Source organism: Pyrus communis, chromosome 1 (genome assembly GCF_041283825.1).
Source record: "Pyrus communis isolate YQ-2024b chromosome 1, ASM4128382v1, whole genome shotgun sequence".
Lineage (NCBI taxonomy): Eukaryota > Viridiplantae > Streptophyta > Magnoliopsida > Rosales > Rosaceae > Pyrus > Pyrus communis.
Window position 1 is genome coordinate 1,892,303 of NC_142565.1, and position 15,374 is coordinate 1,907,676.

Consider the following 15,374-nt stretch of genomic DNA (forward strand, 5'->3'; position numbering starts at 1 on the left):
ATCAATTTGGGAGGCGGTGGGAGAGAAGTTGTTGGGGTTGGGGAAGAAGATGATGATATGGAGGAAAGGGGGAGGCGTGGAGGACCTGTGAAATGGGAGCTGATGAGAAGAGCTGGGAAAGAAAAGAGGGAAGGCGTGGTAGGGCTGTGAAAAAAAAAAAGGGGGAGGCGTGGGAGGTGCAGATTGGGGAAAGAAAAGATTAAAGGGGATGAGTAGCTGGAAGGAGATCGGGAAGAAGAGATAATTGATGAATTTTATCTGGATACTGTTATTATATGGATAAATATAAAAATTTCTTTTGAACAAATATGGATAAATATGTTTATACAAATAAATTATATATATATATGTTTTTATCTATATAAACCTAAATTTTATTAATTAGTACAAGAATGATTTATTTTAACAAGGGCAGTTTAGTAATCTAGCTAGTTTTAATTCCGATTCATGTGAACTAGTAAACAAGTTATATGAAACTAATATCATTCTTACTCCGATTCCAGCTAGTTTAGTAAACAATTTTAACAGGAATCTAATTATTTTGTTTCCCCTCAATTCAATTCCCTAAATCTGATTAGGGATTAGTAAACGAGCTATTACTATCTACATTGGCTCCCTCACATTCATAAAAAAAAACTGATTCTGCATATTTTGGCCAAGAAGGATTGTTTGGTTTCAGAATAAAAATAAAAATATAAATAAAAATAAACAACAACAACAACACAACTTTTTCTTAAGTTCAAAATCCCCAGTTTCTATAAATTACAGCAGTTTAGAATATCGTCTTGTAAAAAAATGAAACATTTTAGTCTTACCGCATTTTTCTGGTTTTGTAGGTCCGCACCATACTTATTTACACATTCCCTATCCTATTTACAGCAACCATGGGCTGCTTATTGCTCCACATGGGAAACAAAAATGTTTACAATAACAACACAAGGTGAGCGAAACTTACCTACACCTAGTGTATGATGACTTTTTTGGAATGTGAGTAACGTCATCTAATATTGTTAGGTAACGTTTACCAAGGAGTTGTAAATGGGCACGACAAATGTCTCTCTCCTCAACCCCTATGTACAACTCTCGCCTATAAATTGCTTTAGTTGCACAGCAGAAGGTTGTATTTTTCCAAATAGATAAGCTTCTCACTGACACTCCTCTCAAACGGAAGGATGAGCAGTCAGATAGTAGTGTTAACTTTAAGGTTGATTTTTCTTGTGGTGTTTCTTGGATGGCTTATGATGTGGACTGTGCTGCCTACAAAAACCTACGAAAATGGCTGGACACCCAACTTACAAAGCAAGCTCAAATCTACATATTTTGGAGAGCAAGGTTTTGTTAATTTCTTCCTTAATTACACTTGCTTGCTTAATCAATTTAATTAAGGTTGATATTATGCTTATAATATAACCTTGTGTTGTGTCATACTAATTTACAGGGGTTAATCTTCTGCTTTTCTCATTCCCAATTATGTTAATAGCAGCTTTGAGCTGTGTTTATCTCCATCTCGAAAAGAAATCGACTCGTTCATCATCCTCCACAAGGTTTAATACTAGCTATAATACAACTTCTATAAAAATTAACATTTTATAATTTCGTTAATATGCTCATCGATCATCATTGACAGGTGCAGTACTACCCCTAGCGGCATCATTACAAATCGATTAGCCTTTTGGAGACGTCCGGTGGTTGTGCAGGCTCCTCTGGGAATTGTCACTGCAATGGAGCTTGCTTTTGGACTCATGTTTGTTGGTCTCTTGGTCTGGTCTCTTGCCAATTATATGTCAGCTTCGGCTACCTCCATATGCATGTGCCTGCAGGCGAGAAAGTGTAAGCATATATATATACATATCCATACATACATACATATATATATATATATACACATATCCATACATATATATATATATATATCTATATATATATATATATCCTTTCCTACATGCTTTTTAAAAGAATGACGATCAATTGATTTTTTTTTTTTCTTGATTTTAGTCAATTAAATTCATGTTAATTGAGATTAATTTCACGACAGGTGGGAAGCGAAGTTTGGAAGTGTGTCATTGAGCTTAGGTTACGTTGGGAACATTTGCTGAGCACTTCTCTTCTTCCCTGTAACTCGAGGATCTTCGATTTTACCTCTCTTCGGGCTCACATCTGAGTCAAGTATTAAGTATCATATTTGGCTCGGCCATCTCTCGATGATCCTCTTTGCTGCACATGCCCTAGGGTTCGTCACCTACTGGGCCATGACTAATAATATGGTTCTGGTAATTAAATAACTTAATCATCTTTTTTTTTTTTATTTAATCAATTCATTCAGTCCTAATTACCTCTTGTATATAGCTAATAGCTTTTAGCTTAATTTGGTTGTATTATCCATGCGATTCATGAAAATGATGTCTTGTTTTCTAGTTGTGAGATGAGAATTTTTAACCTCTTATTTCTCCTTCTTTTATATCTTAATTTCAAAAGGGAAGAAAAAGGAGTGGTTCAAACTAAATTCGATTCGATACATGTCTACAGCTTGGTGACGTAGGCTGATTGGCAGGAATCATCATATGAAAACATATATATGTAGACAAGGGGGACAGGAATTAGGGAAGATATATATCTGTTTGATTTTTTTTCATACGTGATTTCTACACCCCTTATTCAGTTCATGATGATTATATATATCCTAACCAAATGACTTCATGCATGATGATTTATTTTTTTAGTTATGTATATAATTTCTTAAATTAGTAGAACTGCATATGACTTGTGTTCCCTCCGAAAAAAATGCACATATATATCTTACTTCTTTCGAATATAATATTTATATATGTATAAATTCACCATATAAATTTTATGATCACATCTATATATATATATATATATATATATATATATATTCAAGTAGTCAAAACTTCAAATAATCATCGGCATGATTAGCTTCATATATAAATGGCCGGTGTACTAAACTTTTTATCATCAAGAAGCATGACAACAAACTACTTTTTTTTAACCTCCGGCGGTTCAAGAAAAACTATATCGACTTTTTTTTTTTTTGTTTGTTTAATTCTTGGATGAGATGAGATTTGAACTTGAAAAATTCATCTCATTTTAACGTGGAAGAAAAATATTACTAAACTAATAGCTAGTTGATATTATAATACTATATTCCCTTGGTAATCTATGACCAAATGCGGCTTGATCAATCCGCACGGTTTCGAAATAATTAGAAGATGGTAGGGTTGTAATCTTAATATGCTTTTAGTACTATGAAAAAATACTGGAAAGTGCACGTTGCAGCCACTCACTTACGTTTTTATAGTACAACAACTACCTGTACAAGGAAAAAAAATTTAGAGTGTTGTAATACAATTGGTTGGAAATTTGTTTTTACAAGTTTCTAACCAATTATATTATTACATGTGGTGTACCAGACTATGTTTCAAGAACACTAAAAAATTTCTCCAATATTAGCACTCCCTATCCAACTAATTTACTACAAAATTACCTAATTATGAGGATGTGGTCAACCATTTAATATGTGCTGGACATTAATTAATTGTAGCTGCTTGAGTGGAGCAAAATCTACGCAGCAAATGTAGCCGGGGAGATTGCAATTGTGTTTGCAATGGCCATGTGGATATCAAGCATTCCTCGCGTTAGGCGTAAAATGTTTGAACTTTTTTTCTACACCCACCATCTCTACGCACTCTACATCTTCTTCTACGTACTGCATGTTGGTGCTTCCTGCTTCTGCACAATCCTCCCCGGCATCTTCCTCTTCATCGTCGATCGATACTTGAGATTTTTACAGTCGTACCAACGAGCCGGGGTAGTCTCAGCTCGCATTTTACCATGTGATACCATTGAGCTAAACTTCGCCAAGACCCAAGGTAACTAATTTTGCTCTAGTCGTCATTAAATACGTTGCGCTCATGCACGTGTTGAAAAGTATCAACTTTGTTGCTAATCCATATTATAATGCGTGGATTAGTAATGTGGTTCGCTTTAAGCACCCATTAAGTATGTCGCATTTAGACTTCTCATGTATTGTTTATTTATTTATTCAGCTCTTAAATATGCTAGGTTTAGAAAATATCAACTCTTAAATATGTAACACTCGTACATATCAGTGTCATGTATTGGTTTATTAATACTATATCCTAATTTTGAAAATATGAACCATGTACCATTCACCTATATTATAACACGTGAATTAATAACCTTAATTTTAGTTTTTTTTGTTTCAGGATTGGATTATAATCCCACTAGCATCTTGTTTATAAACGTGCCAAGCATATCCAAGTTGCAATGGCACCCATTTACAGTGACTTCAAACCCTAGCATGGAGCCACACAATCTCAGTGTTGTTATCAAAAGTGAAGGAAGTTGGTCCCAAAAACTCTACAAGCAACTGTCTTCAAATGTGGATCATGTCCAAGCTTCTGTTGAAGGACCTTATGGCCCCATTTCATGTCATTTTCTAAGGCACGAGGCTCTGGTGATGTTCAGTGGAGGCAGTGGAATCACTTCTCTCATTTCCATAATCCGTGAAATTATTTTCCAAACCACTAAACCCGATTCCCATTTGCCACGTGTACGGCTCATATGTGCCTTCAAGAACACAGATGATCTCTCCATGCTACAACTCTTGCTTCCTATTTCTTCAACCCCTTTCGATTTTTCCCATGTAGATTTGAAAATTGAAGCCTATGTCACCAGAGACAGAACAGCAGCCGGCATTGGGTTGGAAGCCCATCCAAACAGTGTCGTTTAAGGCCGACCCGTTGGACTCACCCATTTCTAGGGTTTTAGGTCCAAGCAGTTGGCTGTGGCTTGGTGCAACAATCTCGTCCTCATTCGTCTTGTTTCTCGTTACTTTGGGACTTACCACTCGTTTCTACATTTACCCGATTGACCACAACACTGGTGAAATTTATCACCAGTCTTTTATCTGTCTCTGGTACATGTTTTTGGCCTGTTCTTGTATTTTGCTGGTATCTAGTGTAACTGTTCTTTGGTGCAAGAGACAACTAAATGCCTTGGAAGGGAAGCAAATCCAAAATGGGGAAGCGCCAACTCATGAAATAGAACTTGAAGGCCTTCCATATCATCCTGAAACCCTAATTTCTCAAGCCACACAGGTGCATTATGGAACAAGGCCTGATCTCAAGAGTACGTTAATTAATTATCTCTCTGGTATTAACGACCATTGTCACGTTTATTTCTTGTAGTAACACATTTTTGGATAAGTGATTAATTACTGTTTCTGTTTGCAACCCAGAAATTCTGTTGGCGTCCGAGGGATCTGATATTGGAGTGTTGGTGTGTGGGCCAAGGAAGATGAGACATGATGTTGCCAAAATCTGTTCATCTCGTTCGGCAGATAATTTGCACTTCGAGTCCATTAGCTTCAACTGGTGATGCATGCATGAGCTACCGTAGTGTAATATAATTCAGCTTGTATTATAACGCTCAAATAATTGTCGTTCAAGAGATTTGCTGAAAGATTTGCTTTCAGCACCTCTCATGTCATCTTTAAAGATGTGTAAATGTAAAATGTTTATGGATTTGTATTTTTTTGTTCTGGGTGGGTGGAAATAAATTAGTACTAGATTTATCATAATATGGAATCTACATATGCTCTAATTGTACAATTAATGTTAATTACTATGTAGTCATCAGCCATGGCACTTGATCATTTGCAGAAAAACAATGAGGTATATAATAATGGAGTACTCATATATTTACATGCACCTACCTAGCTACTCACTCACATATCAGAGAACCCCTCAAACCCCTCAAACCTTGTAACTGTTATTTATGTACTGTTTTTTGGCCTGTGGGAATCAAAGTTGGGAAGTGTTGCATTAACACTAGGGATAGTTGGGAGCATTTGTCTAGCCTTTCTCTTTTTCCCTGTGGGCAGAGGATCTTCCATTGTGCGGATCATTGTCCTCGCATCAGAGGCAAGCTTCAAGTACCATATCTGTCTAGGGCATCTTGCCATGATGCTCTTTACGGCGCACGGTTTATGTTTCTATTGGGGGAGCACAAACCAAATTTCAAGAGGTAATTAAATTTCCGAAGCTTCAAAACACTATTCAGAAATGAGCCATTCTCACTATGAAGCAATTGCTGGTGTAGATGTTGAATGGAACAAGGAAGGCGTTTTGCAAGATCTTTGAGCTCTTCTTATACACTCATCATCTCTACATTGTCTTCCTTGTCTTCATCGTGTTTCACGTGGGTTTCTCCTACGCTTGCATAATGCTGCCGAGCTTTTACCTCTTCCTGATTGATAGGTTCTTGCGTTCTTGCAATGTCAGCGTAGAATTCGCATGGTTTCAGCCCGTGTGAGGCTGTTGAGTTGAACTTCTCCAAGAGTCCAGGTGAGAAAACAAAGATGATCAATCCCAGGCGCCAAATGAGCTCTAAATAAATACTACATCGAGCTTTCCCATAGAACTCAATTATTCTCCAACAATCATGGTGTTTGTAAATGTGCCCGGCATTTCAAAGCTGCAATAGCATCCTTTTAGTGTTACTTCTAGTACCAAATTTGATCCCAACAAGTTGAGTGTTGTGATCAAAAGAGAAGGAAATTGGTCTGAGAAATTGTATCAGGAATTATGTGCTCACATTGTAAACCATTCCCCCAATATTTAGTATGCCAAATGTGTGCGCTAACTTGACTAACATGGTGAAAATGACATGCCAGTGCAGGCACGGCATGATAGTTGCATAAACCCAATTGACCACGACTCCAAACATGATATTTTCCGACTCAGCTAGATCTGCCTTGAACATGCTATTTTTATGCCTTTTCTATAGCATCTGCAACAGTAGTTTTCTTATGGAACAAGAAACATAGCATCAAGGAGATGGGGCAGATTCAACTCCTGGACACACCAACTCCGACGACTGCTTCTCCAAGTGGGCGGTCTTCCGTTGCTGAGCAAGAACTCGAAAGCCTTCCTCACCGGAGAAAGATTAGGGATTTAACATTTGATTATTTTTGTAGGGATACGATTTGAGCGTGAAGGTTCAAGTATTGGCGTTCTTGTTAGTGGCCCAAGAAATACGAGGCAAGAAGTGGCTGCAATCTGTTCATCTGGCTTGGCCTATTCCATGAGCTTTCACGAGGTAAACCTCAAATACAAGAAAAGGAAAATGTTGTCATGGGTGATTGAGGACTTGACCTACCCGCGTATGTCATTGCATCCAAACATTAATTTGAGATACCCCACAGCAATATAAGTGACTAATTTGAAATACCGTCACAGTAATATTAATGCATGTATACGAAAATTAATTGGTTCGAAAAAGGCAAAGGAAAATTATTATTGAAGAGAAAGTAAAGAGAGAAAAGCAAACAGCAATAGGAAACGAGAGAAGCCTTGAAACAAAAAAGCTTGAGATTCTTCACTAGTCATTTAAAAATGCCTAAAAGAAAAATAAAGGAAAATAAATTCAAGGCGAAGGAAAGTAACATTAGGCCCTAACCTAAAAAGAATTTTGTCTAGGCGCAATCAGAACGGTAAGAGTAGCTTCCACAAGCAGCGCCAGCCGCCGCCGGGAAGAGCACGAATATTTCGACTTAACTATCACCGGACAAAAAAAAATCGGAAGAACTCTATCCGCCAGAGAGTAACACATCGATTTGATGAAATACCGGCAAGGGTGATGGAAGATTTCTCCTCGCGAATGACGCATGTTTCAGGTTAAATGAGTTGAGCTGCACCAGAAGCCGGAGTTCTACAACTGAGTCAGCATTGGAACCTTAATTTACTCTCCTCTTCGCTGCTACTCCTACGTAAGCTTCTCGAGGCCGCCTCTCGGCTGCCCTATTGTCAGATTCATCGTAGTTCTGCGTGTTGTGAGATGCAAAACGATCTTCATCATAACGGTACTGACGCACACCACCATCTGAATCAAAACGCCTCACACGATGAACGATCTCATATCTTCCATCAGGTTTCCTTCTATCATCATCACTACCTTCGTATCTACACTCCCTACCACCACTGGACAACTCAGAGTATCTTGCAGGACGCATCACGGGCTCAGAGTAACCATCCGGATTCAATCTCCGAGATGAACGCTCTGAGTCAAACCTCTGTCCTGGCTGGAACCGTCTTCCAGCAAATCTCCCGCCCCTGATATTATGATCTACACTTCTATGTGAATCATCAAACCATCTGGAATTCTGTTGTGGGGAAAACCGACGCTTTGGTGGGGACACGAACCCTACATCATACTTGCCTCCGAAATTTTGCCTTTGGAAAGGCACCCTCAGCTCCATATTAGAATCAAACCTATAATCAGGAGACCTGCTACCACGATGTCTTGAAATATCATTCCGTTCTCTCGGTAAACCCCATCCAAGAGGAGAGCGACTTCTGCATCGAGACTGGGGCTTCTGATAGGGTCTACTATAATATATAGGTCCTCTGCCAGGGGGTGAAGTGCTTTGTTCTCTCCTGGGCATTCGTCGTGGCACATTATAAGAGCATTCGTTGGGATCATCGGGCATGGGCCTGTGGTACTCCTCCCTGATGCCTCTGTTAAGCCCTTGTGGATATCGTCTAAATCTCCGCCTATCAGGACTTGTATCTCTCATAGGTATCATTCCCCTATGCATGTTGTGTGCATCATTCCTTTCAGATGGCGATGATCTTCTAAACGCGGGATGATACGAACGATTTGATGAAAAAGTTATAGCTTGCCTGCGAACACGGTTGTGAACTCCTGCTGCTTCTGAAAATGTGTCGTCTGATTCCATCTCATAACCATGGTTCTCAACAACAATTCTTGGTCTAGAGCGTCCAGAACCAAAGGAACCACGATAAGTGGGTGATTCGCGGCCCTTGGAATCCCAATAACTCCCTGAAGATTTAACCACGTCTCCGAAACTTTTACCCTGCATACGTGAATCAGACTTTTCCCTTCCCATGGATTGATCGGAACCAGCTTCCTCGGAGCGAATAGAATCAAAGTTGCCCAACCTGAAGCGAACGAATAATTAGTAACCAAGATAGAAAAACCAAAGTTGCATTCAAGAGAATAAAAAATCAATAGAGTTTACCTCCTCCTTCTTGCACATTCAGTACCCATCTTATTTGAGGAGTCAGATGCCATTGATCCAACCACGTTGGCAGGAGAATGTTTAGCATCATGACAATCGAAGCTATTAACAGCATGTCTCCTTACTGTGCACCCCTCAATTGCTTCCGCAGTTCTGTTTGAAGAAGCTTCAGAATCACCAGGCAATTGATCAGATCCAGAAGTTTTCGTCTTCGAGCCAACGGAACATTGTCTCAAAGCATGTTCGTTTTTCTCACACGTATTATCAGATCCTGGACTCAATCCTCTCACAAGCTTCATGTTACTGTTAATTTTCCTCGACTCCCCAAATAATTCAGTTTCTCTGCATTCAAGTCCCATTCCAACTTTCCCTGATACAGAATCATCATCAGCTTCACTGTCACATGTATCAGAACCGTAGTCAACACATTCAACTTCTACGTCATCAATTTCATTCTCCTCCCAATATGGTACATATGACTCCCTCAGCTCCCCATCTTCATACTGAGAGTCGTAACCAGCTGCAGGTTCCACAGTGTTTCCCTCGCCAACCATGTGATCATTATCATCTTGACGAGTATTCAAGTCATAATCATCACTGGAAGGATCGTTAGTGGCTCTACCCAAGCTACGTGAGGTACCTTCACCATAGTGGCATTGCTCAAGAAAGGACCCAGCAGCAGCTGCTGGATTCATCATGGGATCCCCCGAAGGTTTATGCACTACTTCCGCAGAACAATCATTTGGCAGAGAATCAACAGTATGAGTGTCAGAGGCTGCTTCTACTGGCTCCTTTGCAATTACAGTCACCAGAGATTGGCCTTCTCCAACAGTTGCACCTGATGCAGCTTCTACTGGCTCCTTTGCAATTACAGCCACCAGAGATCGGCCTTCTCCAACAGATGCAGATTTATCATTAGAATCATGTTTGGAATGGTGAGTAGCCACATCCTCTGTTTTAGCTACAGGCTCGACATCAAGTTTGGAATGATGAATAGCCACATCCTCTGTTTTAGCCACAGGCTTGACATCAAGTTTGGAATTGTGAATAGCCACATCTTCTGCTTTAGCCACAGGCTTGACATCAAGGAGAACGGGTGAGAGTGAGTGACAGCTTTCTACACCCTTCATCTCTTCCGGAGATTCTGGATCATCATGGGCGCTAGATGTTGCACCAGAGCACTTGCCATCTTCATCCAGAACAGTGCTTTCAATCTCACAAGGTGCCCCCTCTGGCACACAAGCTAAAGCAGGGTTTTCAACCTTAACATTCTCTGAACAGACAGTTACACCCAGTAGTTCACCAGAAGCAGTATCTCCTGTCGTATGCTTAACAGGAAAGCTGGAAATCAGTGTTTTGTCGGTCTCCTCAGACACAGGGCATGTGGCTGCGATGTCACAAGGAGAACAATCAATGCATGCATCCACACTGGCATCCTCAGAGGAAGCTTTTGCACCGCTACCAGAATCTTTTGAAGATCCCAAAGCATTATCAGTAGAAACACATTTACCAGAACTCAACTCAAACTCAGGGCAAGGAGAAGGATCAATGCATGCATCCACACTGGCATCCTGAGGGGAAGCTTTTGCACCGCTACCAGAATCTTTTGAAGATCCCAAAGCATTATCAGTAGAAACACATTTACCATAACTCAACTCAAATTCAGGGCACGCTTTCAATCCCTGTTCCTCATTGTCAGACATGGGCTTCTTCACTGTGCTTGCAATGTCATTCTTTGCATCTTCCTCCTTTGGTATCTCATTAGCTTCTGAAGCCTGGAAATTTGCACCCTGCTTATTATCCATGGAGATATCATCTGCAGCAGTTGTTTGAGGATCAGCAATCACCATATCACAAGGTTCCTCCCAAGCATCCATGCCAACATTTAGGTCCCAGTGGAACCTAACATCTTTTGAGGAACTGGATCTTGCTTCTGCTTCGTCATGTGCTTTGGTGGTATTAATCCCCTCAGCCTCAAAATAGGAGCTCCCTACTTTATCTTCTCGTCGTACATCTTTAGGGGGTGAATGTGCTGTTTCCAATGACGCACTACTTTCTTCCAAGATTGCAGAGACTGATGCATCTCTTGCTTCTGAAAATTCTGAAGCAGTTCTCATGACTGTTGAAGAAGTTGACGCAATGGTGGTTTGCTCCAAGGGCCTTGCAGAAGTTGATGCATCTTTTGCATCCCGAGATGAATCTTCACCCACTTGATTCTTCACAACATGATTGATATCATCATTTATGCTGTTGTTGCAGGCAGCAGCTGCCAATATCTCAATACCAGAGAAGTCATCCACGTCACCAGGCTTTTGATTTGTCACCTGATTCAAATTCTCAATAACACCACTACCGTCTATATTATGGCTGACCCTAGTCAGGGTAGACGTATCACTCCTTGGGGGATGCTTTTTGCCAACTGATTTTGCACAAGACTTATGACCTGAAGAATGACGGCCATCCAATAGTGGTTTGTTGTCTTCAAGGTGTGGAGGGGGTGACGGAGACCGGACCATAAGTCTCCGTTTCTTAATCGGTACATGCTCAATTTTGTCACCCAATCGTCTTCCACATACAGCCACACTCTGCAAAACAGACAATTATATCAGCAACATGAAAAGACTTATCAGATAAGCACTCTTATTAGAAAGATTGGTACAAACAAAAGTAAAAATCATTAAGTATTAATCAGATATGCACTCTCATTAGAAAGAATGGTACATACAAACAACAAAGGAAAAATCACGATGTATTAACCTTCTCTGATTCAGAAACTGTTGCTTCTGATGCACTTCTAGCACTTTTCTCTGCTAGCTCTGCACCCAATTTTTGGTTTTTGTCAACAGGTTTCCTTGAGCGCCTTGATGAACTCCGATAACCCTTTGAAACCTTCCAGTTCAAGTCAGGACTAATAGATTTTGTAAGTTCCACACGTACTGTATTCATCATGCTTTGACAGAGAGATGTACTCCCATCAACTGTTTGTCTGCCACCACAAGTTCTGCAAGGTGCAGTCCTTACTTTCTTTCCACTTTGCACCAAAGAGGTGGGTATACCCCCAGTGCAAGCACAGAAATGAGTCTGCAAACCATAAAAGGACATAAATATAACTACTCGGTATATAAGTGCCAAAAAGCTTCGCCATACATGGTAAGAAGGTGCAGGAATAACTGAGATGTTTCAATAAATTACCGTGCCAATCAAAATCAAATATTAGCTTAGATTATGAGAATATAAATACAAACTAAACTGTAGAAACTATAAAGTAAAAACCATCAGAAATCTTAGATTCTTACAATGATTTGGTTTCTGATGAGGACTCTGTAAGAATTTTTCTTAGAACCCTCCAAAGGAAATACGTTTTTGAAGAGTTTTCTGCCTAACGAACCTGAAATCAGCAAAGATGAAGATCAGCATGGAAACTAGACCATAAACAAAAAAACAACGATAATCATTGAAACAAAAGCAGATAAACAAATCAAGTCTCAAAATCTATAACAATGTTATTGAGCCAAAAGCTGATAACTAGACTGCCAGCACAACCTCCAGAGGCCATTACCTTGAGGCAGATCGTGTTAACTAGTTTTGGAGGACTGCAAAAACTCCGTTGGTTCAGAATGTCGAATTGAACATTAGCAAGTCACTAATACTCGAAATCGGGCTTCTTTTTGTAACCATAAAGTACTAGGACAACAAAAATATTTCTTCTAACATCAATCATTCAAACTAGTAGACTGAGTTTAATGTGCCCAAAAAAGAGATTCAGCACAAAAGTTTTTTTCCTAACAAGATATTCAAATTGTCTTGCCATTATCACCAGCAACAAAAGCAGGCAGTCTCTGGGCCTCGAAAGAACTAAGATTTATGACAGACCCACAAAACTTTTGCATAGTAGAAACAAAGTTCTTCCATATCCTGTGAAGGTTTCTTCGATCGATACCGATGGGGACAGATAAGATGAATCAGTAATGGAATGGTGAAGTTCTAAGGACAAGGGGATTCTGCTACAGAGCAGATCACCCATAACCCATCACAGATCCAGCCATATAAAACTAAAAGCTATACTTTTTGTTCAGATTCCCTATCAACAATTTTATCAACCACAGCAAAAGCATGGCTCCCAGGGAAAAGCCCAACTAGTTTATTCCTCTACTGCTGACGGCGAAAACTTTCGATCCAAATACCAAGATTTGGCAGCCACAGTCGATCGAAATCGACATCTGAAGACTCAGCGATCTCGGCCCTATGCCTCTACCTATGGTTATACAATCCTACGAGCCCATCAGGACCAAGCTCCATGACATCCAGTCCAGTCCAGCAGGACAACTTGAAGAAAAATCTGCAGTCCTTCAAGATCTGTAATCGGACTAGTTCCTTATCAAAGACAGTGACTACAGAGCCCAATAAATCGACGATTTTCACAAATCCAGAGCCGATCAGAAGCCTCCTCATCGTTTCACTTCGCAGTCCTTGAAGATGATGATTGATGATTGATGATAAAGATAAAATTTAACCATAAAAAATGGCGAAACGCAAATTATCAAAAGCTTTTAGGGTTTTCAATACCTGATTCCTTCAAACTCTCAACAAATCCGCCGCCGCCTCCGCCGCCGCGGTGGTCTCAAAACGAATCCAATCGACCAACAACGAAGAGATTCCGTCACTTCACAACATCCAAATCCTTCATAACCTCGCCGAAGGAAAGCGATTCAAAAAACGGTTTTCGAATCCGATTTCTTCTTCTAGATTTCAATCAGAGAAGACCAGTTTCAGTCCCGATCTTGATCGTTAAATACGGGCCGCCGATTATCGGTCCCTCGGAGAACAGTCGCTGCACCTCGCCGCCGCCGATTAACTCCCCTTTCTTTTTTTCTTTTTTTTTATCAATCTTCGCCCTACTTCTTCTTTCTTGTTTGGATGGGAGAACACAGATGGGAGAGCCCTCTCACACCACGTATTTATGGTGGTTCTTATGCCGAGACTGCCCTCCGTCTTACCATTTTTTTCCCAAAATACCCTTGAATTTCTTGAAATTTCAAAAGAAAATGGGAATAAAGAAAAATCAAAATCGAAACACAAATCCCGAAGTCTATAGTCAAATAATGGGGCCAATTTCTCTAGGAATTGAAGGCAATTTTGACTTTTGGATATTTGTGAATTTTGATTTATGAGCAGGGATCCGAATTCTCTCGTCTCTCATTTTTTCTGCTCTTTAGTTTTTTTTTGTTTAAATACTTGCGATTAAGGTATGTTAATTTTTTTATAAAAAAAAATATTCTCGTCTGATTTTCTTTGTCACATTCATTCATTCATTGTATATTATACGATCACAAATTATTAAAAAATTTTGAATTTAAAATTAAATATAAATAGTACTTGATAAAAACTTATCGTACAATGTACGATGAATGGATGTGACACAAAGAGGGTCCTCTCTCCAATATCTTTAGGAATGAAAGGCAATTTTGACTTTTGGATATTTGTAAATTTTGATTTTTGAGTAGGGATCCGAATTATCTTGTCTCTCATTTTTTTTCTTCTTTTTTTTTGTATTTTTTATTTGAACACTCACGATTAAAGTATGTTAACTTTTTATAAAAAGAAAAAGATAAAAAGTAAAGTGAACGAAAAACGATACTTTAATGAGCACAGGACCACCCATAATTTATATTAATTTTTCATCTTGGAAAAAATAAAGTTTGTTTTTACTTTTGACCAAAGAATATTTGGTTCTTTATACGTAAAAACGAGCAATTCTTTCTTATTGCTGAATCGCACATTTAATATGTGTACAAATCTTTTTGTGTAAGGAGTCGATGAATGTCATTTTCTACAATGATTTTCGTACTTCTTCTCTTATTTGATGACTCTCACCAACAAGTTAGGAATCTTAATCCCGTTTTAAGAATTAATCGATGGCATATTTGTTAAAAAATTACGAAAATCATATAGCACAAATATTGCAATTTTTTAACTTAATTGACGTGACAATCGAGATGTTTGAATTGAAATTAAACTAATAAGACCTATTCCCTATCCATATATGTAATCCCAACATCATTTAAGATATAAGAAAGTTTGTCGCATCATTTTAGTTATTGTATCATGAAATTGTCTTACAAAAAAGGTTAGGTATAAGTGACCTTTTATATTATTATTTTTTTTATAAATTGGAGTAAAAATTGAAGCATCGGTTGAAGGGCTTGAAATTTATAAGTATTCCAAGTAATACTAAATAAATACGATACTCAACTATCACGGAATGACTCAATAGTTGGGAACAAGTTTTAGG

General features: G+C 39.0%; 1 protein-coding gene and 1 pseudogene across 3 annotated transcripts; one reads left to right on the plus strand and one right to left on the minus strand.

Annotated features, from left to right (window-relative positions):
- Positions 1 to 1,137: 1,137 nt before the first annotated feature.
- Positions 1,138 to 5,633, plus strand: LOC137721251 (ferric reduction oxidase 4-like; annotated as a pseudogene). The gene is made up of 7 exons (XR_015961097.1): positions 1,138 to 1,332; positions 1,439 to 1,544; positions 1,628 to 1,830; positions 2,036 to 2,270; positions 3,560 to 3,887; positions 4,245 to 5,169; positions 5,279 to 5,633. The product of XR_015961097.1 is annotated as a ferric reduction oxidase 4-like (transcript).
- A 1,761-nt stretch (positions 5,634 to 7,394) lies between these two features.
- Positions 7,395 to 14,014, minus strand: LOC137721249 (uncharacterized). 2 transcript variants are annotated; one of them, XM_068460352.2, is made up of 6 exons: positions 13,649 to 14,014; positions 12,642 to 13,551; positions 12,379 to 12,470; positions 11,840 to 12,163; positions 9,083 to 11,667; positions 7,395 to 9,002 (listed from the first exon to the last, which is right to left on the minus strand). In XM_068460352.2, the coding sequence occupies exons 4-6, from the start codon at positions 12,029 to 12,031 to the stop codon at positions 7,778 to 7,780; spliced, it is 4,002 nt and encodes a 1,333-aa protein (XP_068316453.2). In that variant the 5' UTR covers positions 12,032 to 12,163; positions 12,379 to 12,470; positions 12,642 to 13,551; positions 13,649 to 14,014; the 3' UTR covers positions 7,395 to 7,777. The 2 variants fall into 2 exon arrangements, with proteins under 2 accessions (XP_068316453.2, XP_068316451.2); XM_068460350.2 differs by lacking the exon at positions 12,642 to 13,551.
- Positions 14,015 to 15,374: the final 1,360 nt, after the last annotated feature.

What these genes read in the sequence shown, in the direction of transcription:
- LOC137721249 (XM_068460350.2), bottom strand. Translation starts at nt 12,031, where the DNA reads ATGATGAATACAGTACGTGTGGAACTTACAAAATCTATTAGTCCTGAC. An exon ending in CAGTTTCTGAATCAGAGAAG is followed by an intron (nt 11,668 to 11,839) that starts GTTAATACATCG and finishes TCTGTTTTGCAG; the next exon opens with AGTGTGGCTGTATGTGGAAG. An exon ending in GAATGTGCAAGAAGGAGGAG is followed by an intron (nt 9,003 to 9,082) that starts GTAAACTCTATT and finishes CGTTCGCTTCAG; the next exon opens with GTTGGGCAACTTTGATTCTA.